The sequence below is a fragment of the Oncorhynchus nerka genome, linkage group LG22, assembly GCF_034236695.1.
Source record: "Oncorhynchus nerka isolate Pitt River linkage group LG22, Oner_Uvic_2.0, whole genome shotgun sequence".
Lineage (NCBI taxonomy): Eukaryota > Metazoa > Chordata > Actinopteri > Salmoniformes > Salmonidae > Oncorhynchus > Oncorhynchus nerka.
The window spans coordinates 76,822,649-76,850,046 of NC_088417.1; the positions used below are offsets into that span (position 1 = coordinate 76,822,649).

General features: G+C 47.0%; 3 protein-coding genes and 1 long non-coding RNA gene across 6 annotated transcripts in view; 3 read left to right on the forward strand and 1 right to left on the reverse strand.

Annotated features, from left to right (window-relative positions):
* Nucleotides 1-27,398, reverse strand: part of LOC115105764 (neurofibromin-like) — a 195,687-nt gene that overhangs the window by 21,821 nt on the left and 146,468 nt on the right. For all 3 annotated transcript variants that reach the window (XM_065007420.1, XM_065007419.1, XM_029628127.2), the window contains exons 18-35: nucleotides 27,247-27,320; nucleotides 27,041-27,124; nucleotides 26,583-26,924; nucleotides 26,337-26,476; nucleotides 26,099-26,221; nucleotides 25,771-25,854; nucleotides 23,047-23,163; nucleotides 22,741-22,922; nucleotides 22,266-22,477; nucleotides 21,856-22,017; nucleotides 19,955-20,058; nucleotides 19,635-19,770; nucleotides 19,276-19,338; nucleotides 17,364-17,522; nucleotides 17,148-17,245; nucleotides 16,876-17,022; nucleotides 16,533-16,679; nucleotides 15,565-15,675 (exon numbers count right to left, since the gene is read on the reverse strand). In XM_065007420.1, coding sequence (XP_064863492.1) covers nucleotides 15,565-15,675; nucleotides 16,533-16,679; nucleotides 16,876-17,022; nucleotides 17,148-17,245; nucleotides 17,364-17,522; nucleotides 19,276-19,338; nucleotides 19,635-19,770; nucleotides 19,955-20,058; nucleotides 21,856-22,017; nucleotides 22,266-22,477; nucleotides 22,741-22,922; nucleotides 23,047-23,163; nucleotides 25,771-25,854; nucleotides 26,099-26,221; nucleotides 26,337-26,476; nucleotides 26,583-26,924; nucleotides 27,041-27,124; nucleotides 27,247-27,320 — 2,485 coding nt within the window. The remainder of the gene's footprint in view (nucleotides 1-15,564; nucleotides 15,676-16,532; nucleotides 16,680-16,875; nucleotides 17,023-17,147; nucleotides 17,246-17,363; nucleotides 17,523-19,275; nucleotides 19,339-19,634; nucleotides 19,771-19,954; nucleotides 20,059-21,855; nucleotides 22,018-22,265; nucleotides 22,478-22,740; nucleotides 22,923-23,046; nucleotides 23,164-25,770; nucleotides 25,855-26,098; nucleotides 26,222-26,336; nucleotides 26,477-26,582; nucleotides 26,925-27,040; nucleotides 27,125-27,246; nucleotides 27,321-27,398) is intronic.
* Nucleotides 260-2,914, forward strand: LOC115105766 (uncharacterized). The gene is made up of 2 exons (XM_029628129.2): nucleotides 260-413; nucleotides 1,355-2,914. Exon 2 carries the CDS (start codon nucleotides 1,359-1,361, stop codon nucleotides 2,214-2,216), a length of 858 nt encoding a protein of 285 aa, XP_029483989.1. The 5' UTR covers nucleotides 260-413; nucleotides 1,355-1,358; the 3' UTR covers nucleotides 2,217-2,914.
* On the forward strand, nucleotides 11,963-14,133 carry LOC115105765 (oligodendrocyte-myelin glycoprotein-like). Its single transcript, XM_029628128.2, has one exon. It carries the CDS (start codon nucleotides 12,055-12,057, stop codon nucleotides 13,432-13,434), a length of 1,380 nt encoding a protein of 459 aa, XP_029483988.2. The 5' UTR covers nucleotides 11,963-12,054; the 3' UTR covers nucleotides 13,435-14,133.
* On the forward strand, nucleotides 14,455-15,514 carry LOC115105767 (uncharacterized). The gene is made up of 2 exons (XR_003859913.2): nucleotides 14,455-14,819; nucleotides 15,086-15,514. It is a non-coding gene; the product is annotated as an uncharacterized LOC115105767 (long non-coding RNA).

Here is a 27,398-nt window from a genome sequence, read left to right on the forward strand (position 1 = left end):
CCATAGTGCTAACCTAACACAGTAGGCGTAAAAAGACACCTGATCGTAGTCCCCACATCTGTTTTTCAGGGAAACAGAAATTTGGTTGAAAATATTGGATCCCTGAAAAATGGAAACATCCGCTTTCTCCCAATCCCGCGGAGTGCCATAGTGCTACCCCTCTGAGTGACCAAGCTAAACATCACACAGGAAATCAAGTAACTAGGAGAAGTGAAGTGAGAAGTGAGAGAGGAACAGGAAACTGGTCATTACTGAATGAGCATGCTGACGTCGAGGGCGTCTTTCACACCTCTCTTCTCATAGGCATTTCTCATTTCTGAAACTGGTCACACATACGGCTGGGCTTTTTGAATCTCTGCCTGGATTCCCTCGTGTTAGGAAGTACCACACACAGACTGGTCAACTCCATCAAGGTAAGTGATATCAACATATTCAAAAAAATAAAGTAAGTTTGAAAATAGTCTACATTCACAGGGTGGATGGTACGGTGTTGAACTGAAGGATAAGTATACCTGAGGGAAGTCTTTTTTTCTAGTGTATTATTTTGAGATCAAGGAGATTCAGTCTTGTGATTTTGTACATCATACACATAAATGATAAATTCCAGTTTATATTGACCAGAATCGCTTGATTTAAATTTCTGGGAGATCATAAATAAAATTGTATTTGTCACAATGCGCCGAATACAACAGGTGTGTAGACCTTCCCGTGGAATGCTTACTTCCAAGCCCTTAAAACAACAATGCAGTTAAGAAAATATTTTCTAAATGTTTGTTTTTTTAAATTAAGTAACACAATAAAAACAATAAATGAGGCCATATACAGGGAGTACCGAGTCAATGTGCGGGGTACAGGTTAGTCGAGGTCATTTGCACATGAAGGTAAGGGTAAAGTGACTATGTATAGATAATAAACAGAAGTAGCAGCAGTGTAAAAACAAAGGGGTGGTCAATGCAAATAGTCCGGGTGGCCATTTGATTAATTGTTCAGCAAAGGTAGTTTTTTAATTTTTTGTTCATTCTTTTTTTTTTTTATGTACTGGTGCAAATTGGAAGTGAATATTGATCATCAACTCTCAAATGCATTCTGGGCTAAACAAATGAATAAATGGTTTAACAAGAAAGCTAATTCAATTAATCAAGATATTTTAAATCTCAGATTAATACCAATCATCATTGTCACTCAGATCTCAGACTGCTGATCAAATGACATCAGACAGTATGGAAACTGACACTCACATGAAACCACAAAGGAACTCAATGTGTAAGAAAAAGCAGAACTTGAGATGCTATAATACTTACTGATGGTCACCAGTAAACCTCACTATGATCTCTTTTTCCCCCTTTTCCCATAGAAATATGAATGGCTCCCAGGTCTGCCTCTTGCTGTACTGTGTGGTACTCATGGGAACATCAGTACTTGCTAATGACGGTAAAATGAAAAATGAAACTGAAAAGGGAGCTGGGGCTAACCATAACGCAACCATGGGATCTTCTGGAACTACACATTTAACACAATTTAACAGTTCAACACATTTTCAGTCAGAATCAACAACACCAGCTACCCTCAACACCAGAGAAACATCTGGAACGAATAGCCCAGTGAACACCAACAACACACCATCCAGAGCCAACACCAAACCTAGTGCCTACCCTACACTTCAGGCCCAAACCAGCCCCATGTTCAGCCCCTGCCACAGCTCTGAATTTCTGTTGGATAAGAAGGAGGCCACCATCCTGCTGATTGTGACAGGTGCCCTGGTGGTCCTGTGTGCCATCCTGCTAGTCTCCACAGTGGCGTTGTCATGCCATGTGTGCTGCCTGAAGCGCCAGCCCCGCATCAGCAGCCGCCCCACCCGCAGCAACATAGACCTGGTGAGTGGTACTGGGTACTGGGGCACTGGCCAGAGGACCAAGGAGAGGCCTGACTCTGAGCCCGGTGAGACCAGCCTGATGATGGCAGAGCTCAGACAGACCCAGGAGGGGGAGAACAGCAAGACAGACAAGGGGCAAGGGGAAAATGAGATGGCGAAAGATACACCCAAGAAGGAAAAGAAGGAAGCCACGGAAAATGGGGTGGCAGCAGCTGCAAACCCTAGCCAGGGGAGCCCAGTCACTACCACCACCAAACAGCCTGCAGAGCCCTCTGACCCCACAGCCACAGCAGTCTCTCCCCAATCACAAGCCTCTAGCGATGTTGTTGTGGTGGTGGGGTGAGGGCTCTCACATGGTGACCTCCTCCTCTGACCTTGGACCAGAATCAAGCTCAAACCACTGGTCAAACTGTCCTCAGATGATGGGAACAGCACAGTTTTATACGACAGCTTCTATTGGCATGCTGTAAAGAGATTTGCTTTTGCACTGAGTGTTTGCTTAGAGTGATTGTGTGGTTTTGTATTTTATGCTCGCATTCTCATTCAAAATAATTACCATTATGACCATGTCTATACAAATGAATGTACCACAAGAAGTTGAATATCATGTGAATGTTTAATATTTGTATGAATTTGTATTTGTGTAACAAAAATAGTTATAAGTTAAAATGTATAGCCATCATCAGTGTCACTGATAAGAGGAAATGACTCCTGTTTGGTCTAGTGGTTGTATCACAGCTTGCTTGTCACAATTCATCTGCCATTTCCCTCACTTCTCCATTTTTAGACATTCTAAATTCTGCAAAATGACAAAACAGAACCAAACAGCACTAAACTGTAGTATCAGCTTAAGTAGACAATTTAAAGGAACTGTTTAAGCCACAAACCTCTTCCAGAAACACTCCCACAATGTTTTCCTACAAGTCAACATCACTTCCTTGGTGTTTTCGAAAAAGTAAAGAAGAGTTCAAATGTTTCTGCTCTAGCTTTATCTGCCCTTCTGTTTCCAAGCCTTTGAAACAATAAAGAATTAGGACACTTCCTGAGTGTTTCTCTGCTACAGTGTGTCTGAGAGACAGCTAATTGCATGTGAGTGTGCATGTGGATGAATTACAGAGAGGGGGAGAGCGAGGCTGGGCATTAGTAAGCAGTGTGTCTGAGAGACAGCTAATTGCATGTGAGTGTGCATGTGGATGAATTACAGAGAGGGGGAGAGCGAGGCTGGGCATTAGTAAGCAGTGTGTCTGAGAGACAGCTAATTGCATGTGAGTGTGCATGTGGATGAATTACAGAGAGGGGGAGAGCGAGGCTGGGCATTAGTAAGCAGTGTGTCTGAGAGACAGCTAATTGCATGTGAGTGTGCATGTGGATGAATTACAGAGAGGGGAGAGCGAGGCTGGGCATTAGTAAGCAGTGTGTCTGAGAGACAGCTAATTGCATGTGAGTGTGCATGTGGATGAATTACAGAGAGGGGGAGAGCGAGGCTGGGCATTAGTAGGCAGTGTGTCTGTGAGACAGCTAATTGCATGTGAGTGTGCATGTGGATGAATTACAGAGAGGGGGAGAGCGAGGCTGGGCATTAGTAGGCAGTGTGTCTGAGAGACAGCTAATTGCATGTGAGTGTGCATGTGGATGAATTACAGAGAGGGGGAGAGCGAGGCTGGGCATTAGTAAGCAGTGTGTCTGAGAGACAGCTAATTGCATGTGAGTGTGCATGTGGATGAATTACAGAGAGGGGGAGAGCGAGGCTGGGCATTAGTAAGCAGTGTGTCTGAGAGACAGCTAATTGCATGTGAGTGTGCATGTGGATGAATTACAGAGAGGGGGAGAGCGAGGCTGGGCATTAGTAAGCAGTGTGTCTGAGAGACAGCTAATTGCATGTGAGTGTGCATGTGGATGAATTACAGAGAGGGGGAGAGAGGCTGGGCATTAGTAAGCAGTGTGTCTGAGACAGCTAATTGCATGTGAGTGTGCATGTGGATGAATTACAGAGAGGGGGAGAGCGAGGCTGGGCATTAGTAAGCAGTGTGTCTGAGAGACAGCTAATTGCATGTGAGTGTGCATGTGGATGAATTACAGAGAGGGGGAGAGCGAGGCTGGGCATTAGTAAGCAGTGTGTCTGAGAGACAGCTAATTGCATGTGAGTGTGCATGTGGATGAATTACAGAGAGGGGGAGAGCGAGGCTGGGCATTAGTAAGCAGTGTGTCTGAGAGACAGCTAATTGCATGTGAGTGTGCATGTGGATGAATTACAGAGAGGGGGAGAGCGAGGCTGGGCATTAGTAAGCAGTGTGTCTGAGAGACAGCTAATTGCATGTGAGTGTGCATGTGGATGAATTACAGAGAGGGGGAGAGCGAGGCTGGGCATTAGTAAGCAGTGTGTCTGAGAGACAGCTAATTGCATGTGAGTGTGCATGTGGATGAATTACAGAGAGGGGGAGAGCGAGGCTGGGCATTAGTAAGCAGTGTGTCTGAGAGACAGCTAATTGCATGTGAGTGTGCATGTGGATGAATTACAGAGAGCGAGGCTGGGGTAAGCAGTGTGTCTGAGACAGCTAATTGCTGAGTGGCATGTGGATGAATTACAGAGAGGGGGAGAGCGAGGCTGGGCATTAGTAAGCAGTGTGTCTGAGAGACAGCTAATTGCATGTGAGTGTGCATGTGGATGAATTACAGAGAGGGGGAGAGCGAGGCTGGGCATTAGTAAGCAGTGTGTCTGAGAGACAGCTAATTGCATGTGAGTGTGCATGTGGATGAATTACAGAGAGGGGGAGAGCGAGGCTGGGCATTAGTAAGCAGTGTGTCTGAGAGACAGCTAATTGCATGTGAGTGTGCATGTGGATGAATTACAGAGGGGGAGAGCGAGGCTGGGCATTAGTAAGCAGTGTGTCTGAGACAGCTAATTACATGTGAGTGTGCATGTGGATGAATTACAGAGAGGGGGAGAGCGAGGCTGGGCATTAGTAAGCAGTGTGTCTGAGAGACAGCTAATTGCATGTGAGTGTGCATGTGGATGAATTACAGAGAGGGGGAGAGCGAGGCTGGGCATTAGTAAGCAGTGTATCTGAGAGACAGCTAATTGCATGTGAGTGTGCATGTGGATGAATTACAGAGAGGGGGAGAGCGAGGCTGGGCATTAGTAAGCAGTGTGTCTGAGAGACAGCTAATTGCATGTGAGTGTGCATGTGGATGAATTACAGAGAGGGGGAGAGCGAGGCTGGGCATTAGTAAGCAGTGTGTCTGAGAGACAGCTAATTGCATGTGAGTGTGCATGTGGATGAATTACAGAGAGGGGGAGAGCGAGGCTGGGCATTAGTAAGCAGTGTGTCTGAGAGACAGCTAATTGCATGTGAGTGTGCATGTGGATGAATTACAGAGGGGGAGAGCGAGGCTGGGCATTAGTAAGCAGTGTGTCTGAGACAGCTAATTGCATGTGAGTGTGCATGTGGATGAATTACAGAGAGGGGGAGAGCGAGGCTGGGCATTAGTAAGCAGTGTGTCTGAGAGACAGCTAATTGCATGTGAGTGTGCATGTGGATGAATTACAGAGAGGGGGAGAGCGAGGCTGGGCATTAGTAAGCAGTGTGTCTGAGAGACAGCTAATTGCATGTGAGTGTGCATGTGGATGAATTACAGAGAGGGGAGAGCGAGGCTGGGCATTAGTAAGCAGTGTGTCTGAGAGACAGCTAATTGCATGTGAGTGTGCATGTGGATGAATTACAGAGGGGAGAGCGAGGCTGGGCATTAGTAAGCAGTGTGTCTGAGACAGCTAATTACATGTGAGTGTGCATGTGGATGAATTACAGAGAGGGGGAGAGCGAGGCTGGGCATTAGTAAGCAGTGTGTCTGAGAGACAGCTAATTGCATGTGAGTGTGCATGTGGATGAATTACAGAGAGGGGGAGAGCGAGGCTGGGCATTAGTAAGCAGTGTATCTGAGAGACAGCTAATTGCATGTGAGTGTGCATGTGGATGAATTACAGAGAGGGGGAGAGCGAGGCTGGGCATTAGTAAGCAGTGTGTCTGAGAGACAGCTAATTGCATGTGAGTGTGCATGTGGATGAATTACAGAGAGGGGGAGAGCGAGGCTGGGCATTAGTAAGCAGTGTGTCTGAGAGACAGCTAATTGCATGTGAGTGTGCATGTGGATGAATTACAGAGAGGGGGAGAGCGAGGCTGGGCATTAGTAAGCAGTGTGTCTGAGAGACAGCTAATTGCATGTGAGTGTGCATGTGGATGAATTACAGAGAGGGGGAGAGCGAGGCTGGGCATTAGTAAGCAGTGTGTCTGAGAGACAGCTAATTGCATGTGAGTGTGCATGTGGATGAATTACAGAGAGGGGGAGAGCGAGGCTGGGCATTAGTAAGCAGTGTGTCTGAGAGACAGCTAATTGCATGTGAGTGTGCATGTGGATGAATTACAGAGAGGGGGAGAGCGAGGCTGGGCATTAGTAAGCAGTGTGTCTGAGAGACAGCTAATTGCATGTGAGTGTGCATGTGGATGAATTACAGAGAGGGGGAGAGCGAGGCTGGGCATTAGTAAGCACTGTGTCTGAGAGACAGCTAATTGCATGTGAGTGTGCATGTGGATGAATTACAGAGAGGGGGAGAGCGAGGCTGGGCATTAGTAAGCAGTGTGTCTGTGAGGCAGTACCACCTGTTTTCACTGACCAGAAAGGGGAACTACAACAAAGCAGCATAATACCACATTCAAAACTGCTACACCGCCACCGATCCGTTTTATGTTCCCATCCTCTCTCTCAGATATTTATTAATCTACTTACGGCTGACAACATAGTTGTCTTTGCTGTCTTCGTATCCAAGATAATTGTGTAGCTTAGAGTGTGGAGTCTTAGAGTGATTATCTTAATTCACCGAGGTTAGCTAGCCAGCTATTTTGTCGTCCTTAACGTAGGAGACACTCCTAGCTAGCCAATAGCCAGCCAACGTCTACTGAATAGAACTTTCGCATTCCGGTCGCATTCCGCGTCGCTCCACAGGTAGGATCACTTTTTCATTTCATTTCATTACAGTCCCAACGGTGTGATTTGTTTGATCGTAGCTAGCTACATAGCTAGCTACATAGCCGTCTTTGTTTCAAAGATAATTGTGTAGTCTAGAGCGATTCTCTAGGTTAGCTAGCCAGCTATTGTCGTTCTCCTAACGCAACGTAACGTAACCAACACTGCTAGCTAGCCAGCTAGCTCCCGAAAAGCAGCATTGTAGAAACTTCACACTCAACGGTACGACTTGATTAGGGTAGTGTCAACAACGCAGCTAGCCTACCCCAGCAGTACTCTATCATTTTAATCATTTTAGTCAATTAGATTCTTGCTACGTAAGCTTAACTTTCTGAACATTCGAGACGTGTAGTCCACTTGTCATTCCAATCTCCTCTGCATTAGCGTAGCCTCTTCTCTAGCCTGTCAACTATGTGTCTGTCTATCCCTGTTCTCTCCTCTCTGCACAGACCATACAAACGCTCCACACCGCATGGCCGCAGCCACCCTAATCTGGTGGTCCCAGCGCGCACGACCCACGTGGAGTTCCAGGTCTCCGGTAGCCTCTGGAACTGCCGATCTGCGGCCAACAAGGCAGAGTTCATCTCAGCCTATGCCTCCCTCCAGTCCCTCGACTTCTTGGCTCTGACGGAAACATGGATCACCACAGACAACACCGCTACTCCTACTGCTCTCTCTTCGTCCGCCCACGTGCTCTCGCACACCCCGAGAGCTTCTGGTCAGCGGGGTGGTGGCACCGGGATCCTCATCTCTCCCAAGTGGTCATTCTCTCTTTCTCCCCTTACCCATCTGTCTATCGCCTCCTTTGAATTCCATGCTGTCACAGTTACCAGCCCTTTCAAGCTTAACATCCTTATCATTTATCGCCCTCCAGGTTCCCTCGGAGAGTTCATCAATGAGCTTGATGCCTTGATAAGCTCCTTTCCTGAGGACGGCTCACCTCTCACAGTTCTGGGCGACTTTAACCTCCCCACGTCTACCTTTGACTCATTCCTCTCTGCCTCCTTCTTTCCACTCCTCTCCTCTTTTGACCTCACCCTCTCACCTTCCCCCTACTCACAAGGCAGGCAATACGCTCGACCTCATCTTTACTAGATGCTGTTCCTCCACTAACCTCATTGCAACTCCCCTCCAAGTCTCCGACCACTACCTTGTATCCTTTTCCCTCTCGCTCTCATCCAACACTTCCCACACTGCCCCTACTCGGATGGTATCGCGCCGTCCCAACCTTCGCTCTCTCTCCCCGCTACTCTCTCCTCTTCCATCCTATCATCTCTTCCCTCTGCTCAAACCTTCTCCAACCTATCTCCTGATTCTGCCTCCTCAACCCTCCTCTCCTCCCTTTCTGCATCCTTTGACTCTCTATGTCCCCTATCCTCCAGGCCGGCTCGGTCCTCCCCTCCCGCTCCGTGGCTCGACGACTCATTGCGAGCTTACAGAACAGGGCTCCGGGCAGCCGAGCGGAAATGGAGGAAAACTCGCCTCCCTGCGGACCTGGCATCCTTTCACTCCCTCCTCTCTACATTTTCCTCCTCTGTCTCTGCTGCTAAAGCCACTTTCTACCACTCTAAATTCCAAGCATCTGCCTCTAACCCTAGGAAGCTCTTTGCCACCTTCTCCTCCCTCTTGAATCCTCCTCCCCTGCCCCCCCCCTCCTCCCTCTCTGCAGATGACTTCGTCAACCATTTTGAAAAGAAGGTCGACGACATCCGATCCTCGTTTGCTAAGTCAAACGACACCGCTGGTTCTGCACACTGCCCTACCCTGTGCTCTGACCTCTTTCTCCCCTCTCTCCAGATGACATCTCGCGTCTTGTGACGGCCGGCCGCCCAACAACCTGCCCGCTTGACCCTATCCCCTCCTCTCTTCTCCAGACCATCTCCGGTGACCTTCTCCCTTACCTCACCTCGCTCATCAACTCATCCCTGACCGCTGGCTACGTCCCTCCCGTCTTCAAGAGAGCGAGAGTTGCACCCCTTCTGAAAAAACCTACACTCGATCCCTCCGATGTCAACAACTACAGACCAGTATCCCTTCTTTCTTTTCTCTCCAAAACTCTTGAACGTGCCGTCCTTGGCCAGCTCTCCCGCTATCTCTCTCAGAATGACCTTCTTGATCCAAATCAGTCAGGTTTCAAGACTAGTCATTCAACTGAGACTGCTCTTCTCTGTATCACGGAGGCGCTCCGCACTGCTAAAGCTAACTCTCTCTCCTCTGCTCTCATCCTTCTAGACCTATCGGCTGCCTTCGATACTGTGAACCATCAGATCCTCCTCTCCACCCTCTCCGAGTTGGGCATCTCCGGCGCGGCCCACGCTTGGATTGCGTCCTACCTGACAGGTCGCTCCTACCAGGTGGCGTGGCGAGAATCCGTCTCCTCACCACGTGCTCTCACCACTGGTGTCCCCAGGGCTCTGTTCTAAGGCCCTCTCCTATTCTCGCTATACACCAAGTCACTTGGCTCTGTCATAACCTCACATGGTCTCTCCTATCATTGCTATGCAGACGACACACAATTAATCTTCTCCTTTCCCCTTCTGACGACCAGGTGGCGAATCGCATCTCTGCATGTCTGGCAGACATATCAGTGTGGATGACGGATCATCACCTCAAGCTGAACCTCGGCAAGACGGAGCTGCTCTTCCTCCCGGGGAAGGACTGCCCGTTCCATGATCTCGCCATCACGGTTGACAACTCCATTGTGTCCTCGTCCCAGAGCGCTAAGAACCTTGGCGTGATCCTGGACAACACCCTGTCGTTCTCAAATAACATCAAGGCGGTGGCCCGTTCCTGTAGGTTCATGCTCTACAACATCCGCAGAGTACGACCCTGCCTCACACAGGAAGCGGCGCAGGTCCTAATCCAGGCATTTGTCATCTCCCGTCTGGATTACTGCAACTCGCTGTTGGCTGGGCTCCCTGCCTGTGCCATTAAACCCCTACAACTCATCCAGAACGCCGCAGCCCGTCTGGTGTTCAACCTTCCCAAGTTCTCTCACGTCACCCCGCTCCTCCGCTCTCTCCACTGGCTTCCAGTTGAAGCTCGCATCCGCTACAAGACCATGGTGCTTGCCTACGGAGCTGTGAGGGGAACGGCACCTCAGTACCTCCAGGCTCTGATCAGGCCCTACACCCAAACAAGGGCACTGCGTTCATCCACCTCTGGCCTGCTCGCCTCCCTACCACTGAGGAAGTACAGTTCCCGCTCAGCCCAGTCAAAACTGTTCGCTGCTCTGGCCCCCCAATGGTGGAACAAACTCCCTCACGACGCCAGGACAGCGGAGTCAATCACCACCTTCCGGAGACACCTGAAACCCCACCTCTTTAAGGAATACCTAGGATAGGATAAAGTAATCCTTCTCCCCCCCTTAAAAGACCTAGATGCACTATTGTAAAGTGGCTGTTCCACTGGATGTCATAAGGTGAAAGCACCAATTTGTAAGTCGCTCTGGATAAGAGCGTCTGCTAAATGACTTAAATGTAAATGTAACATGATGAACGTGTGGATGTATTGCATGTCAAGTCTAAAACGGGTTGTCCGTGAAGAGGGCATAATACTGACTACTAACAATTTCAAACCAAAATCAAATGTTATCCATTACTGCAATACGTACAGGGGGTACATAACTATTATAGCAAAATATGAAGAACATGTTTGTGCCAGAAAATAAATTCCCTTCCGTGGTGCATTGAGTCAGTGGATTTTGATTGACAGTCCTAGCTAAATCCAGATACATGGAAAGAGGATGGTGTTGGGGGAGAGAGAGATTGAAGACATTTCTTTGAATGATAGTGATTATGAAACATTGGAGTCAGCAGCCCCCCGCGCTCCTCGTCATCAGTAGCTAAGGGCCGCTCTGCACTGCATCCCTACTCCTCTCCTACACCCCTCCCACTTTCCCCTCTACCTCCCTCCCTAACACACACACACAGTGCTAATGCAGAGCCTGCAGTGGATGCTGAAGCAGTAGGAGCTTATACCGTTTAATGCTACCTGCATCACTGGACCTAAAAGGGCAGACTAAGAGACATATACTCTTAATGGTCCATCCTTCAGAGGAAAACAAAAGGGATCAAGGACAAAACCAGGGGGAACAGAACAGTCTCAGAGGCTAGGAAAGAGGTCATTAAAAACAGTGAATGAGGAAAAAAAAACAGAAAATCCCTCTTCAGCAAAGCAGCTGCCACTCCAGTGTTTTAGGAGACAGAGGATAGAAAGCAGCCTTGGGCTGAGGACCATAGAGAGGAGAGAAGTGACTGGAATGCAAAGATGAGGAAAAGGTGAGTGCCTATTCTCTCTCTCACACACACACACACACACGACCCCCCCCCACATGGAATCCAAGACAAAAAATCAACAATACACACACACAAACATACATGACTATGATGCTACAGTAATTGAATCTTTGCACTGCTCCCTGTGCATCATCTCTCTGACTCCGCTTGCTGCGGGACTGGCCAGTGTCCCAGTCCTCTCCTTAGTCATTAACAAAACCAATCTATTCAGCACGTTCTAGTAGGAACAACTCCCTGCTCAGTAGCTGACACTCATTGATTGGGCTATATATATATATATATATATATATCGAACAGGCTAATTAACATCAGTGAAATAGGACAGCAGGGAAATCACACCTCAAGTGATGTACAAACATCTTCTAAAAGGTATCCTCTACAGACTAATAGCCCAAGCCAATCAGAACATCCTCTTCAAAACAGACAAGCCATTCCAGTCAAAGCATCACACTGCCCACTAGTCTGTTGCTAGGGAGGCTCCCTTCCTCAATACATAGGACTGACTGTAGGGGTTAATGCCAAACGTTTAAACCCTACTCACATACTCTATTGTATGCATAATCATGCTGGAGAAGGCACATCTGCAGCACTGTGACGAGATGTTAGGGAGCCTCCATGGGGGGAGAAAGAGGGTGAGGGTGGAGCAGAACGGGAGAGAATGAGATCTTAACCGTTGTCTCCAGTGTGTTCAGCACAGCTCACTGCAGTAACACAGCCTCTCCTCCACTACTGGTGCAGAGAGGATAGTCTCAATCTGCATATCATTCACCGTGCTCTTTGTCTACTACCTATGTGGACTATAAGCTTTTACTAATACATGTTACTGCTTTGATATGTAGCCTAGCTAATAGTGGGCTTGCTATCATGTTTGTAACTAATTTATCCAGGTCTTTCCCCTGTGTTTCAAGGCGTGTGCTACTGATGCCCCCCAGCATCCCTCCCCACTGTGTGGCCGTGCTATGGCTGTTGATGCTGCTGGGTCTCCAGGCCCTGGCTGTCTGCCCCCCAATGTGCACCTGTAACCACAGCCACAGGGAGGTGGACTGTTCCTGGAGGGGCCTGAGGACTCTGCCCCTGGGCCTGCAGCACAACCTGCACTCCCTCAACCTGTCTCACAACCGCATCCACGACCTGGACGGCCAGCTGAGTACCTTTGTCCACCTCCGCACCCTGGACCTGTCCCACAACAGGCTGGTCCGCCTGCCCACCGCTCTGCCCAGAGCCCTGTGGGAACTCCACATTGCAGCCAACGGCATCAACCTGCTGGACAAGAACGACACAGCCTACCAGTGGAACCTGCGTGTCCTCGACCTGTCCAATAACAAGCTGGAACGGGCCGTGTTCATCAACAACACCCTGACCAGCCTGCGCCTGCTCAACCTCAGCCACAACCGCTTCTGGACCGTGCCTACCAACATGCCTGCCAGCCTGGAGACCGTGGACCTTTCCCACAACTCCCTGGTGCAGATGCTGCCTGGCACTCTGGCACGGCTGTTCAGGCTGACCACCTTCTACCTGCACTCCAACCGCTTCTCCTCTGTGGGTCCCAGGGCCTTCAGCCAGCTGGGCAGCCTGCGGCTCCTCTCCCTGGGGGACAACCCCTGGGCCTGTGAGCACCAGACCAACATCACCCACCTGCTGGCCTGGCTCAAGCACACCTCCACCCGCGTGCTGGGCTGCCCCTGCCACACTCACTCTGTCTGTGGAGAGCATCCCCTGGCCAGGACTGGAGGGTGGCACTTTGCCTCCTACACTCAGCCTCCCCTGGCTGCTGGTACTCAGGAGGAGAGGAGCCACCCTCCTCCTCCAGAGGCCCTCACCAGGTGGCCTTGGTACCTGTCCGAGTCTGTCCTGCTCAACACCCAGCTCCACAGCAGGAAAGCCCCAGGACGCCCCAGTGGATCAGAGGACCACGGCCTCTTCACAGACCAACACCAGTTCACCTCCACCCCTCTAGCCATTTCCACCCTGCCCACTGACAGGTCCCACACAGAAAACAGCTTGACAAGCACAGACGACCACTTCCTAACAGACACTGCATTTACTACTGACAGCTTCTATACCACTGACAACCCCTCTACCATCACAAGGAGAACAGCCACCCTCCGAACCAGGAGTGTCAAGAGGCCTAACCAGGGTGGCTCCCCGGTACGAAACACCAGCTCAGCCCCCAGCCCCAGGTCTACACTCCCACTCCTACTGAACCTGTGGTTCTTCCTGACTCACACCCGGTATGTCCTCTGAAAATTGAAGGAAATGTCTGGAGTTGGAGTAATGTCCTTGTCAGACTTTGGACATACAACTGCACAAACACACACAAATGAGTATCATTAAACCAACTTTGTTGTTTTCTTCCATTTTGAATACTGTAAGACACTTAAATGAACTCTTCTGCATTACTTTAATCAATAACAATATACTGTATGACATGCACAGGCAGCATCCATGTACACTAACACTACTACCACTATATGGCCAGTATCATTATTGTGATACTGAACAAATACTTTAGTACTCACTATCTGCATAACTCTGTTTTCATCGTCAACTTTGAATAATTAAAGGTCCAAAGCAGCTGTTTTTATCTCAATATCAAATAATTTCTGGATAATAATTAAAAACCTTAGAGTGATTGTTTTCAATTAAAATGTTCAAAAATAGCTTCTAAGCAAAGAGCAATTTCTCAAGCAAGAATGACTGCCCCCTCTCATTGAGCCTCCGGAGTTAGAGGCCGACAATGGTACTGCAGGTAATGACTGGAGTGAAATAGGTGGAATGGTATCAAATACATCAAACACATGGTTTCCAGGCGTTTGATGCCATTCCATTTGCTCCTTTCTGGACATTTTTATGAGCCATCCTCCCCTCAGCAGCCTTCTGCGCTTCAGGCATTGTTAGCAGAAAACAGGATCCCCCATTATAGTGAACAGAAAAATGGTCATCTTCGTGGTCAATCTTTGTGTAAATAAAAAAGGTTTTGAAGACAAACATGGTTCCAGTAATTGCTTCTAATACACCAGATGTAGGTCTTTGAAGCAATTATTTTAAAATCGCACACAGAAGGATAATTTAGTTGCTAATGGCAGCTGGCAGTACCCTGGTGGTCCTTCAATTCAACTTGAGTTAATCAATGAGAGCGCTATTGAGTCTTCACATAGGATATATATATCACACACACACACACACACACACACACACTCTCTTTCACAACAATATAGAGGCTATGACCGTAACTCAGCAGCAGGTGGCACCATACTGTACCTTTATGTTTCCTACTGGCACCACAGCAGGCTACATCACTCAATCACATCCACAAATACTTGTGTGGTGTGTGTGAGTGTGAGTGTGTGTGTGTGTGTGTGAGAGAGTGTTCACCCGCGTGTGAGAGAGAGTGAGAGAATGTTGATGGGCGGATCTCAGCTAGAGACTTGGAAACAAACAGTTTTGTGATTTTCCATGGGTACAGCGAAACAGAAACACTGGCCACCCCCGTTGTGGTGAGTTGCCAATGCCTACAGTCAACTATAATGATGTCATTAGCCAGGTGCCATAAAATACCTCCTCCCAAACGGTTGGCTCTTCACAAATCATCACCACTGAAGCTGAGAGGGTTTACGTCATAATATCCGGTAAGTGGCAGATCTTTGAATGGTGTTGGTGGTCCCGTTGTTGTTATAATTGGTCAGATGTTTATTGAGATCAATTTGCTGGCATTCATCGATCAAATCAGTTTACTAAGGTTAACTTATTTAGAATACTAGAATACAGCTTTAAAATGGAAAACAGCTCATGAGAAATGTACTAGATTTACAAATGAAAGAGTGTAAAAAAATGCTGTTCTACCTGGCATGCTGGTGACTGTGGCATGTTGGTTGTCTTATGTCTACATTGGCAGTTTGACCACAGAAAGAGAATGCATGTTCGTAGTGGTGTGCTGCAAATGGTTGTGATGGCCATTGTCTTCCTGGCTCAACATGGGACTGTGATCGGAGCCAACAGCACCAATTCCACGGGCAGCAGCACCAACTCCTCTCCCCCACTCTCCTCTCTGTGGGGGATTGGCCTCATGCTCCTGGCTCTGTCCCCCACTCTCCTGCAGCAGATAGCTACTCTCTGATGGCAGCAAGGCAGCTGTATTCACCATGCACTCCCTCAATCTGGGATGTCCAACTATGCTTTAACTACATATATTCTCACCCTAAGGAAGACCACGATGACCTGGACACCTTGGACACTTTCTAAAAAACCTTTTGTTATCTACTAAAATATAGCACACATGTTAAAACAACTATGTTTCTGAATAAATGCATCATGATAAAGTGAACACAGCGTTCTGTGACTTTCTGTTGAAATGTGACAGTCTGCAGGCCTCACCTGCGTGTGATGTAGTAGAAGACAGGGTTGCCGTTCTTGGAGGTGCCAGCCTGGTAGAAGATGTTGAGGGTCTTCAGGGCTTTGAACTCATCTTTCTCATGTACCTGGTGTCTGAGGGAGCAGGAGCAGGACAGGGAAATACTTTCAGAGTACCACTAAAACAACCTCTGCCTCAGATGCTTTCATATCCTGTTTTATGAGACTGCTTTGTGAGATCTACAGGTAACTGCCGAAATAAAGGAAATGCTTGAGTAAATAAGGGATACAAAGTACACTGAGTGTACAAAACATTATGGACACCTGTTCTTTCCATGACAGACTGACCAGGTGAATCCAGGTGAAAGCTATGATCCCTTATTGATGTCACTTGTTAATACCTTGTTAGTTCTGAGGGCAAAAGGAGGGGGGAGCAACTCAATATTAGGATTGGTATACACTCAGTGTACACTCAGTGTATATTAAAAGCAGGTGCTTCCACACAGGTGTGGATCCTGAGTAAATTAAGCAATTAACATCCAATGCTTAGGGTATAAAAACGCCTACCCATGTATAAAAACGCCCAGCTGCCCATTATTTTGGCTACTGTGACTAGAAGAGATCTCAGTGACTTTGAAAGAGGGGTCTCAAAGGAGCATAGGGAGGTTAAAGTGTGTGTGTGTTTTGGTCCCCACAAGGATAGTAAAACAAATGTGTGTGTCTCAAGTCACCAGATCTCAATCTTCTCCCAATTATGGGAAATTCTAGAGCGACGCCTGAGACAGATTTTACACCTCCATCAACAAAACAACAAATTAAGGAATTTCTCAAGGAAGAACGGTGCCACATCTCACCAATAGAGTTCCAGACACATGTAGAATCTATGTGCATTGATGCTGTTCTGGCCCAATGCCCTATTAAGCCACTATGTTGGCGTTTCCTTTGTTTGGGCAGTTACCTGTATGTAATTAATAGTAACTTGATGTATGTACCTTGTCATAAACTCCTCGAACTTGGAGCTGGTGAGGTTGAGGCTGGACCAGTGGGTGTCAGCCACAGGTTTGTGCTCTGGGGGCCCCAGGTAGGCCAGGAGGGTGGCCATCTTGTCAAAAGGCCGTCTTCCCACTGCTTTATGATCCCTGATGAAGAACAACAACGTTAGGAATAATCTACTCTTTGATACACATCTACCACATGCAGAAAGTACAGAGGTCTACAGTAGTATCAAACACAACCTCCTGTGAGGTTGTTTATTCTAGAGATCTGGGTTGTGTGAAACATCTTACTTATCTCTTGTAACAGCTAAGCCATACATGTTCCATTCTGCCCACTCACCTGTTGCTAGAGAGGTACTGTCCTATCTTTTCCTGGTTGTTCCACAGCAGCCGGTGCAGGGCCAGAACGTTGCCATCACTGATGAAGGACAGGCTGTGGTTGACTGAGTCACTGGCAGGGCAGTCTGATGCGATGTCCAGGAAAAACCTACAACACATAGGTCAAAGGAACAAGATTTATCTACACCTGCTAGGGTAATTAGTATCAGGTGAAAACATCCAATACATATCAATGTATTCTCAGAGAGGTAAGATATCATTCTGTTATCATACCTTCTGGCTGCATCAAAGTTGCTTTTGACAAAGTCATTAAAAGGCCTCATGTGCTCCTCTTTGGTGAATACAACATGGTTGGCAATGCTCTGCTGGATCTGTAAAAGAACATTCAAACCATATTAACAACAAGGCCAGATCCTCAAATATAATATAGCATATTATTAAGACATATCAGCTTTGTATACATGTGGCCTGGGTGTCCTGTCCTCTTACCTTGGACATGAGCTTAAGGCCCCTCTCAATCCTGGGAGGAGGTTTCTTATCCAGGATGCCTGCCTCATAGGGAGACACTATGGCAGGGTTGATGAAACGGAGGAACATGGCACTGCCCACCGCCCCTATGCTGTTCTGGGGGAAACGCTGGCTGACCACCTGTGTGTGAGGGTGTTGGAGGGATGGTAACAACATTGTTAGAGAGAGGGAGAGGAGGCGAGGACATGGGTTGGAGAAGATAGAAGGGTAGAAAGAGTGCAGTGAGGAGAGTGGGGAGGGAGACAAAGTATTCCACAGTCTAGAGGACAAGATGGCCACATCATCACCTCCAAACCACATTCACAACGCTAGGCCCGCTTCAAAACTGAGTTAAGAGATTAAAAGGAAAGCAAGGTACCTGGGAATCTTGAAAAGGGGGAGAGGAGAATCTTAGACCAGTCCTAACTACTAGGGTAGACGTGATACTGTACGCTTCTGAAAAAACACTGGGCGATGTTCAATTAAATCAATGTCCTAAATTGATCAAACGCTCTGCATGTCCGCATACGAAAATGGTATCACTTGTAACACACGTGTGTTTTAAAAGGGATATTGCAGCAGTGTAATTACTAGGCTGTAAGATAATGCAACCTCATGAAGTCTTATTTCACTGCTGCTGGAATAAGACAAGCTGTCATTAATGACCTGCAGTATTAGAGTGCTTTGAAAGGTCAGCCAATTACCAGGCCTCCACAGCTTACCCAGCGCCACCAACACAGGATATTTACCGCTAGCAATTTTGACCATCATGCCAATATGACATCATGGATGGATGCACAACAATAGGCTGCAGATTTCAGATACGGTAAATGCAGGATAGAGAACTGAAGGTGTGGAGGTATTTCTGCACTGCGAAACTTAGCTAGTAATGAATTTCAGAGAAAGCCTTAGGACTTCACAAGAGTTACACATTCCATGAGAGCTTTCAAAAAAGTGGAGTGGATCCCAGGATCCTGAGTCGCACAGCACAACTATGTGCCAAAGTGCTCCTTGACCATCTGCAACATGAGCCCGTTATCGTCGACCCCCAAACGCCTTTCAACACCATGTCTAGTTTTTTGCCCTAGCACAATAGAGCTGATTCAAAATGATAAAAGCTTGATGATTAGTGGGTTATTTGAATCAGATGTGTAGTGCTAGGGCAAACAGAAAGTGTACCCTTGGGGTTACCAGGACAGAGTTTGGGAAATCCTGGGTTCGGTTAAGGGTTCTCGAAAACAGGATTTTGAATAGGAATACATTTTTTGGTTCCCACAAGGAGAGTAAAACAAATGTGTATGTGTCAAGTCACCAGATCTCAACCCAATTGAACACTTCTGAGAGATTCTGCAGCAGTGCCTGAGACATTGTTTTCCATCGACAACAACAAAACACCAAATGATGGAAATGATCATGGAAGAATGGTGTCACATCCCTCCAATAGAGTTCCAGACAGTTGTAGAACCTATGCCAAGGTGCATTGATGCTATTCTGGTGGCTCGTGTTTGCCCAACACCCTTAGTTCCAAATTCCATGAGAGGTTTCAAAAAAGCAGTGTGGATCCCAGGATCCTGAGTCGCACAGCACAACTATGTGCCAAAGTGCTCCTTGACCATCTGCAACATGAGACCGTTGTCATCGACCCCCAAACTCCTTTCAACACCAACCAGTAACAGCAGTGCAGTTTCACCAGTGCCAAGAGTTTGTTTGTGGTGAGCGTACATTAAAATCCATATTAACTCATTTGAAAGTAAAAGTATTAGTAGTGGGATTTCAGGTGAGGATTGTAAGGAGGACAGGAGTATAAAGTAGTTTAAGGTGATAGAACAGCAAGAGGGTGAATGACCTTCCCTTTCTTTCAACAGTGGCCAGGGAGAACATTCTCTGAACTTACTGCTTTTTTGCTTTCCTTTTTCTCTTTAACTGTGGCTTTATTCAGTAGAGAGTGGCAAGTTGCCTACAGAACAGAGATGGGCACAAAAAAGGTCACGGCAAACACACACACCACAAACACGCACTGCACAAATACTTCTACATTCATATACAGACACCGCACAAAAGTGCAAACCTTACCTTTTGATGTACATTTACCTAGTTCATAAAAACCACCCTGACATTATGTGAAAACATAATGGTGGCAATTGCAGAAAAAGTTAAAATCTTCAAATAAATGGAACCCTGTATGTTAAGATGGGGGTTTACAGACTGGAGTGAGTTGGAGTTGGCAGTTGAGGTGTGCAGTCTAATATGTACCTGGAACAGGCAGTGACAGACACTGCGCAGCTGAGGGGGGAACTCTGTGGAGGAGTTGATGATGGCCAGGAAGAAGCGCTTGGTGATCTGCAGCAGGTTCCTCTGGTTCTCCTCCAGGATCTCACCCTGCTCCAGCCTGCAGCCGGAGACATGGAACCAGCCAGTCAAAACCAGAGACAGCAAGAGAGCATCGGACAATGCTTCCATGTTGCAAAAATACATCTAAGATGGTAGGGAGGGGGCTGCCTTGGTTTAAATAGTACAGCTGGAAAACAAAGTGGGTGAATGAGTGAATGTGTTGTGTCTGAAGGTCAGGGTACCTGGTGGGGTCCACCTCGAAGCTGATGAGCTGCCACTCTGGGGCGGTGATGACCCCTCTGAGAAGAGGCTCTAAAAGCTTCTGCAGGTATGTGGCCCCATACACCTGAAAACAGCAGAGGGGTGGATACACAAACACACAAACTCAAAACTAACATTATAGAAAGCAGGCACCATGCTTATTTGAAAGCCAAAGACCACACACAGTTGAAGTCGGGAAGTTTACATACACCTTAGCCAAATTCATTTAAACTCAGTTTTTCACATTTCCTGACATTTAACCCTTGTAAAAATGTCCCGTCTTAGGTCAGTTATGATCACCACTTTATTTTAAGAAGGTGAAATGTCAGAATAGTAGTAGAGAGAATGATTTCTTTCAGCTTTTATTTCTTTCCTCACATTCCCAGTGGGTCAGAAGTTTACATACACTCAATTAGAATTTGGTAGCATTGCCTTTAAATTGGTTATCTTGGGACAACCATTTTGGGTAGCCTTCCACAAGCTTCCCACAATAAGTTGGGTGAATTTTGGCCCATTCCTCCTGACAGAGCTGGTGTAACTGAGTCAGGTTTGTAGGCCTCCTTGCTCACACACGCTTTTTCAATTCTGCCCAGAAATGTTCTATGGGATTGAGGTCAGGGCTTTGTGATGGCTACTCCAATACCGTGACTTTGTTGTCCTTAATAAGCCATTTTGCCACAACTTTTAAAGTATGCTTGGGGTCATTGTCCATTTGGAAGACCCATTTGCGACCAAGCTTTAACTTCCTGACTGATGTCTTGAGATGCTGCTTCAGTATATCCACATTTTACTTCCTCATAATGTCATCTATTTTGTGAAGTGCACCAGTCCCTCCTGCAGCAAAGCACCCCCACAACATGATGCTGAAAGCCCCGTGCTTCACAGTTGGGATGGTATTCTTTGGCTTGCGAGCATCCCCCTTTTTCCTCCAAACATAAAGATTGTCATTATGGCCAAACAGTTCTATTTTTGTTTCATCAGACCAGAGGATATTTCTTCAAAAACTACAATCTTTGTCCCCCTGTGCAGTTGCAAACCGTAGTCTGGCTTTCTTATGGCGGTTTTGGAGCAGTGGCTTCTTCCTTGCTGAGCGGCCTTTCAGGTTGTGTCGATATAGGACTTGTTTTACTGTGGATATAGATACTTTTGTACCTGTTTCCTCCAGCATCATCACAAGGTTCTTTGCTGTTGTTCTGGGATTAAGTTGCACTTTTCGCATCAAAGTACGTTCATCTCTAGGAGACAGAACGCGTCTCCTTCCTGAGCAGTATGACGGCTGCGTGGTCCCATGGCGTTTATACTTGCGTACTATTGTTTGTACAGATGAAAGTGGTACCTTCAGGTGTTTGGAAATTGCTCCCAAGGATGAACCAGACTTGGAGGTCTACAATTTATTTTCTGAGGTCTTGGCTGATTTCTTTAGATTTTCCCACGATGTCAAGCAAAGAGGCACTGAGTTTGAAGGTAGGCCTTGAAATACATCCACAGGTACACCGCCAATTCACTCAAATTATGTCAATTAGCCTATCAGAAGCTTCTAAAGCCATGACATAATTTTCTGGAATTTTCCAAGCTGTTTAAAGGCACAGTCAACTTAGTGCATGTAAACTTCTGACCCACTGGAATTGTGATGCAGTGAATTATAAGTGAAATAATCTGTCTGCAAACAATTTTGGGAAAAATTACTTGTGTCATTCACAAAGTAAATGTCCTAACCAACTTGCCAAAACTATTGTTAATGAACAAGACATTTGTGGAGAAAACAAGTTTTAATGTATGTAAACTTCTGAATTCAACTGTAGTGTGTCATATCCTTTGTCAGAGATAGGGGTATTTTGCATCGTAAAAAGGTTTGTCCACATTTTCATGTCATGTTGTGTACCTTAAAGCAGAAGGTCATGATTTTACTGGCCAGACTGTTTCCTCTGAAAAGTGTCTGCATGGAGTCAGCAAGCTCCACCTCCTTGGAGAACATGTTCCACAGCAGCTGGTAGAGGAGGTGGCGTGAGTCAAACAGAGTCACCAGCACCCGCGCCAGCTCATCCTGACAGGAGAAAATTATTGTTACCGACACCGCTCACACTCTGACACCTACAATCTACGCAACACTGGCGCATTCATTCATATTCATACCTCAACAATCTCAGTGTGGTACAGTGGTGTAATATAAGCTAAAACAGTGTGAAAACTATTTGCTTTAAATGTTATTCCATTTTCACCCCCAGGTGTAATATAAATGTAAAGATCTCAGGTCCCAGAGAAAGGACAGTGGGTGGTGAATAGCCTACATACCCATTGGGAGCAGGGCACTACGTTGGCCAGAGCCATGGCAATAGGCAGCTCTCCCTGGTCTCCCATCATGGTGACCAGCTCCACCAGCCTCTCAAACCGGTCAGCAAGCACCGTCTCTGCCAGTGTGTCAAACTCTGTCCCCTGCTGCAGGATCTTAGTCAGCACCTCCATGAAGGTGGCCCGCGTCTGCAGGTCCTTATGGTAGCCCAGACCTACACACACAGAAAGAGAGATACATGTATTGTAATCTTATCTAAGTGTGACAAGAGGAAAGAACATTGACCATGGGCAAGTATTGTTTTAATGACCCTACACTAATGATGAATTAGATGTAATCAACAGAGATCCAATTAAAGCCACATTCACTATCACATCTAATTTCGCATGTTAAGCACTTTAAACATGAAGCAGCCAACCAAAGAGTGAGCCTAAGCCTCATTCCTGATAAGTTGATATGTTAGGTTTCCAGACTGACCAATTGAGTGCATGAGGCCACTGTCCACGTTGGCGTTGAGAAGGTTGGACATGGCCAGTACGGTGCAGTGTCTGAGGGAGGCCAGACGCCGAGACATGCCCCTCTTCCTCCCTGCCACCTGTTGCCCATCATCCTCCACCTCACTGCAGTCATTCAGCAGGTTCATGAACAGGGTGAAGTACCTGGGAGGAGAAGGAGAAAGATATTCTACTCATTATCTTTTAGAACATTTTATGACGTAAGACACATTGCATAAGTAATGAACTTCAATAGTAACAGTGAGTAAAGAGAGGATAGCTGACGTACTTGAGGAAGAGCTGGGACTTGGCCTCCATCAGTTCCACTCCGTCTCCCTCCTCAGGCTGCAGGGGCAGGCCAGCTAGTAGAGACACCACCGCCTCCATACTGGCCTGGTCCAGGTCCCTGTATATCACACAGCACAAAGCATAGTTCAGGGGTTAGAGGTCAGATCAAATCACATTTTACATTTCAAAGTCTAAACCTGTTGTTTACGAAGTAACAGTGAAATGCTTACTTCACAACAACGCAGAATACAATAACACAATTACAAAGAAAGTAACATGAGGAATAAATACACAATGAGCAATGATAGCTTGGCTATATACATGGGGTAGCAGTACCGAGTCTATGTGGAGGGGTACTAGGAAATTGAGGTAGATATGTACATACTGTATAGGTAGGAGTAAAGTGACTAGGCAACAGGATAGATAATAGAGAGTAGCAGCAGCGTGTGTGTGTGTATATATATCTGATTGAGTGTGCGGGTAGAGTCCAGTGTGTGTGCATAGAGTCAAAGGGTCAATGCTGATAGTCCGGGTAGCCATTTGGTTAATTTAGTACAGGCAGCCATTTGGTTAATTTAGTACAGGCAGCCATTTGGTTAATTTAGTACAGGCAGCCATTTGGTTAATTTAGTACAGGCAGCCATTTGGTTAATTTAGTACAGGCAGCCATTTGGTTAATTTAGTACAGGCAGCCATTTGGTTAATTTAGTACAGGCAGCTATTTGGTTAATTTAGTACAGGCAGCTAGTCGGTTAACTTTTGGCTTGGAGTTCAACCCCAGTTATGTACTGGGCCGTATGCACTACCCTCCATAGCATCTTGCGGTCGGATGCTCCTTTGTCTTGACGACATTGAGGTGGAGGTTGTTATCCTGGCACCACACTGCCAGGTCTCTGACCTCCTCCCTATAGGTGGTCTCATCGTCGATCAAGTCCAACATCATCGTGTCATCGGCAAACTTGATGATGGTATTGGAGTCGTGGGCGGCCACACAGGCGTGGGTGAACAGGGAGTACAGGAGGGGGCTAAGCACTCACCCCTGATGGGACCCAGTGTTGAGGTTCAGTGTAGCGAATGTATTGTTGCCTAACCTGACCACCTGGGGCGGCCCATCAGGAAGTCCAGGATCCTGTTGCAGAGGGAGGTGTTCAGTCCCAGGGTCCTTAGCTTAGTGATGAGCTTGAGGGGCACTATGGTGTTGAACTTTGAGTTGTAGTCAATTAACCACATTCTCAAGTAGGTGTTCCCTTTGTCCAGGTGGGAAAGGGCAGTGTAGAGTGCAATAGAGATTGTGTCATATGTGGATCTGTTTGGGGGGTACGCAAATTGGAGTGGGTCCAGGGTTTCTGGGATGATGGTGTTGATGTGAGCCTTTCAAAGCATTTCATGGCTACAGATGTGAGTGCTACGGGGCGGTAGTCATTTAGACAGGTTACGTTGGCGTTCTTGGACACAGTGACTATGGTGTTCTGCTTGAGACATGTAGGTATTACAGACTGGGTCAGGGAGACGTTGAAAAGTAAGTGAAGACATTTGCCAGACGGTCAGCCTATGCTCTGACTACGCGTCCTGGTAATCTGTCTGAATGTTAATGTGTTTAAATGTCTTACTCACATCGGCTACAGAGAGTGTGATCACACAGTTGTTCAGAACTGCATGGTTCAGTGTTGCTTGCCTCGAAGCGAGTATAAAAAGGCCTTTAGCTCGTCTGGTAGGCTTGCTTCACTGGACAGCTCTCTGCTGGGTTTCCCTTTGTAAATCCGTGATAGTTTGCAAGCCCTACCACATCCTGACGAGCGTCAGCGCCGGTGTAGTAGGATTCGATCTTAGTCCTGCATTGACGCTTTGTCTGTTTCATGGTTTGTCGCAGGGCATCTGTAATTCATGGCTTCTTGTTGGGATATGTACGTATGGTCACTGTGAGGAATTAGTTCGGTAACATAGATAATTAAGATGTGTTATCTGCATAATATGCTTATTATAAGAATGTATCCCTTTGGACTCTGGTGTTGGCAGTTGCACTTCCTCCCTCAGCTTGGGCTTAGTCACCTGGAGCCCAGAGAGGGGAGAAGTCAGGCTTGTCTTTCACATGTCCCTGGTGCTATGCAGCATATCAGAAAGAGATGAGGACAGGAGGGAACATTGTCTTCATATGTGAATGTGTCTTTACCTATTAAACCATGTGAATGTGTCTTTACCTATTAAACCATGTGAATGTGTCTTTACCTATTCTAAACCATGTGAATGTGTCTTTACCTATTCTAAACCATGTGAATGTGTCTTTACCTATTCTAAACCATGTGAATGTGTCTTTACCTATTCTAAACCATGTGAATGTGTCTTTACCTATTCTAAACCATGTGAATGTGTCTTTACCTATTCTAAACCATGTGAATGTGTCTTTACCTATTCTAAACCATGTGAATGTGTCTTTACCTATTCTAAACCATGTGAATGTGTCTTTACCTATTCTAAACCATGTGAAGGGATGGCGGGATTAATGGGGAACCACATACTTGTCTCCACAATGTATGTGAGCCAGTCACTCCCTCCTTGGGGGAGATAAGGTATGAGAAAAGATATGTGGTGTAGTGTCTGGAACCATTGTATGTCATCTCTGATGTTGCACCTAACCTGGGGGAGTGTATGACCTAGAGGCTCACTCCCCTCAGTGAGCTTGTCCAGGCATGCAGTTAAGAAGGGGGAGGGGTTAGTAGTACAGTACCTGGTAAGACACTTGACATCATCATCAGCCGCCTGGTTTGAGGTGCCCATAACCCAGTCTGTTAAGTACTCCACCATCTTATTCCTGCCAGGGACAAATGGACATTAATTGACTGTATGTAAATGCAATGTCATGGTCTTTGTATTACTACGTATCAGTTGATATGTTGCGGTAAACCTGGACAGTACAGAACATGTTTGACTGACAGTCTAGACTCAAGGAGGACATTCTCACCTGAACTTTATCTCTTGGCAGAAGGCCAGGTCGTCTCGATCTCTCACCTGAACTTTGTCTCTTGGCAGAAGGACAGGTCGTCTCGATCGCTTACCTGAACTTCATCTCTTGGCAGAAGGACAGGTCGTCTCGTCTCTCCATCATCACCTCCACCAGCTGACACAGCTTGGTCTTCATCTGGATGGCATGGACCATGTTGCCCAGGATACGCACGTACCTGCCAACACAACACAGGGCATGGGGAGAATGAGAGTGGGCAGTGTGCTCACAGCACCAACGGTCTCATAGTCCAGGGTAAACATGCCATGGAGGAGAGGAGCGAAGGCTTTTACCTGACCAGGTTGAGCATCATGGTCTCTATGCTGGCCTGTCCCAGGTGCTCTGAGCTGCCCTCAGTGTGGTTGTCCAGTAGGTTCTTCATGATGGCGATGGTCTGCTCCACAAACTGGGTGTTAGTGTCATTGATGGGAACCTACACAGATACAAAAAAATTATACATTTTACCACACAGGTTAACAGTGTCTTTGGATTTACAGGTACAACCCTTTTCACTGTACATATGTATGTGTTCCTCTCACCGGCCCCTGTGCGTCAAAAAAGCGGCTGATGCTGTTCTTCAGTTTGTTGAAGAGCATGGGGTAAAGAGCTGGGCTGAGCTCCAGGCCCACCAGATCCTTAACATTGGTCCGGATCTGAACACCCTTTTCATGGCTGCAAACCATGAGGGACAGCAGGCGGTCCAGGAAGCGGCCCAGGGGCGTCTCCGTGTTCCCCTCACAGGAGCCCATGGAGATCATGGAGCCCTTCCTCTCACTGAGAGGCCCCATGGGGGGGCTGTAGGTGGCCAGGCCGGGGGCGCTGCGCTGCTGCAGACACACACCTCCCAGAGCACACAGGAAGCCCGTCATGTTGATCCACTCCTGGACACAGATAGGAGCAGAGGGACAACATCAATCCACAACCAATTCATTTGTGAAGTGTATTTTGATGTGCGTAAGGAGAATGCATAAGAACAGGCTAATGGATGTCTGCTTGCCTGGCCATCCTCTAGCTTAGTTTTGGGATGGGTGAGGATTAATTTGGTCGCCTGCTCCCATTTTGCATGAGTGTCTTCCCATGCCTATGGGGAAGATTATAAAACAAAACAAATGTTGAGTTGATGTGAATATCGTGTTTCACAAACATCATTCCATATTGAAGCATAAGGGTATGAACAGAAGCACAGCATCAGGCCACTCTCACTTCTGTGTTTCCTGCAGTAGGATGTTCGATCCTCCTCAACAGAGCCATCACTCTCTTCTGCAGGGCTAACCGGCCTGAAAACACACAAACACACCATGACAGGAGCATTGGCCTCTCAGGCAGCCCCGACGTCATCACCTGCTGAGCTCTCA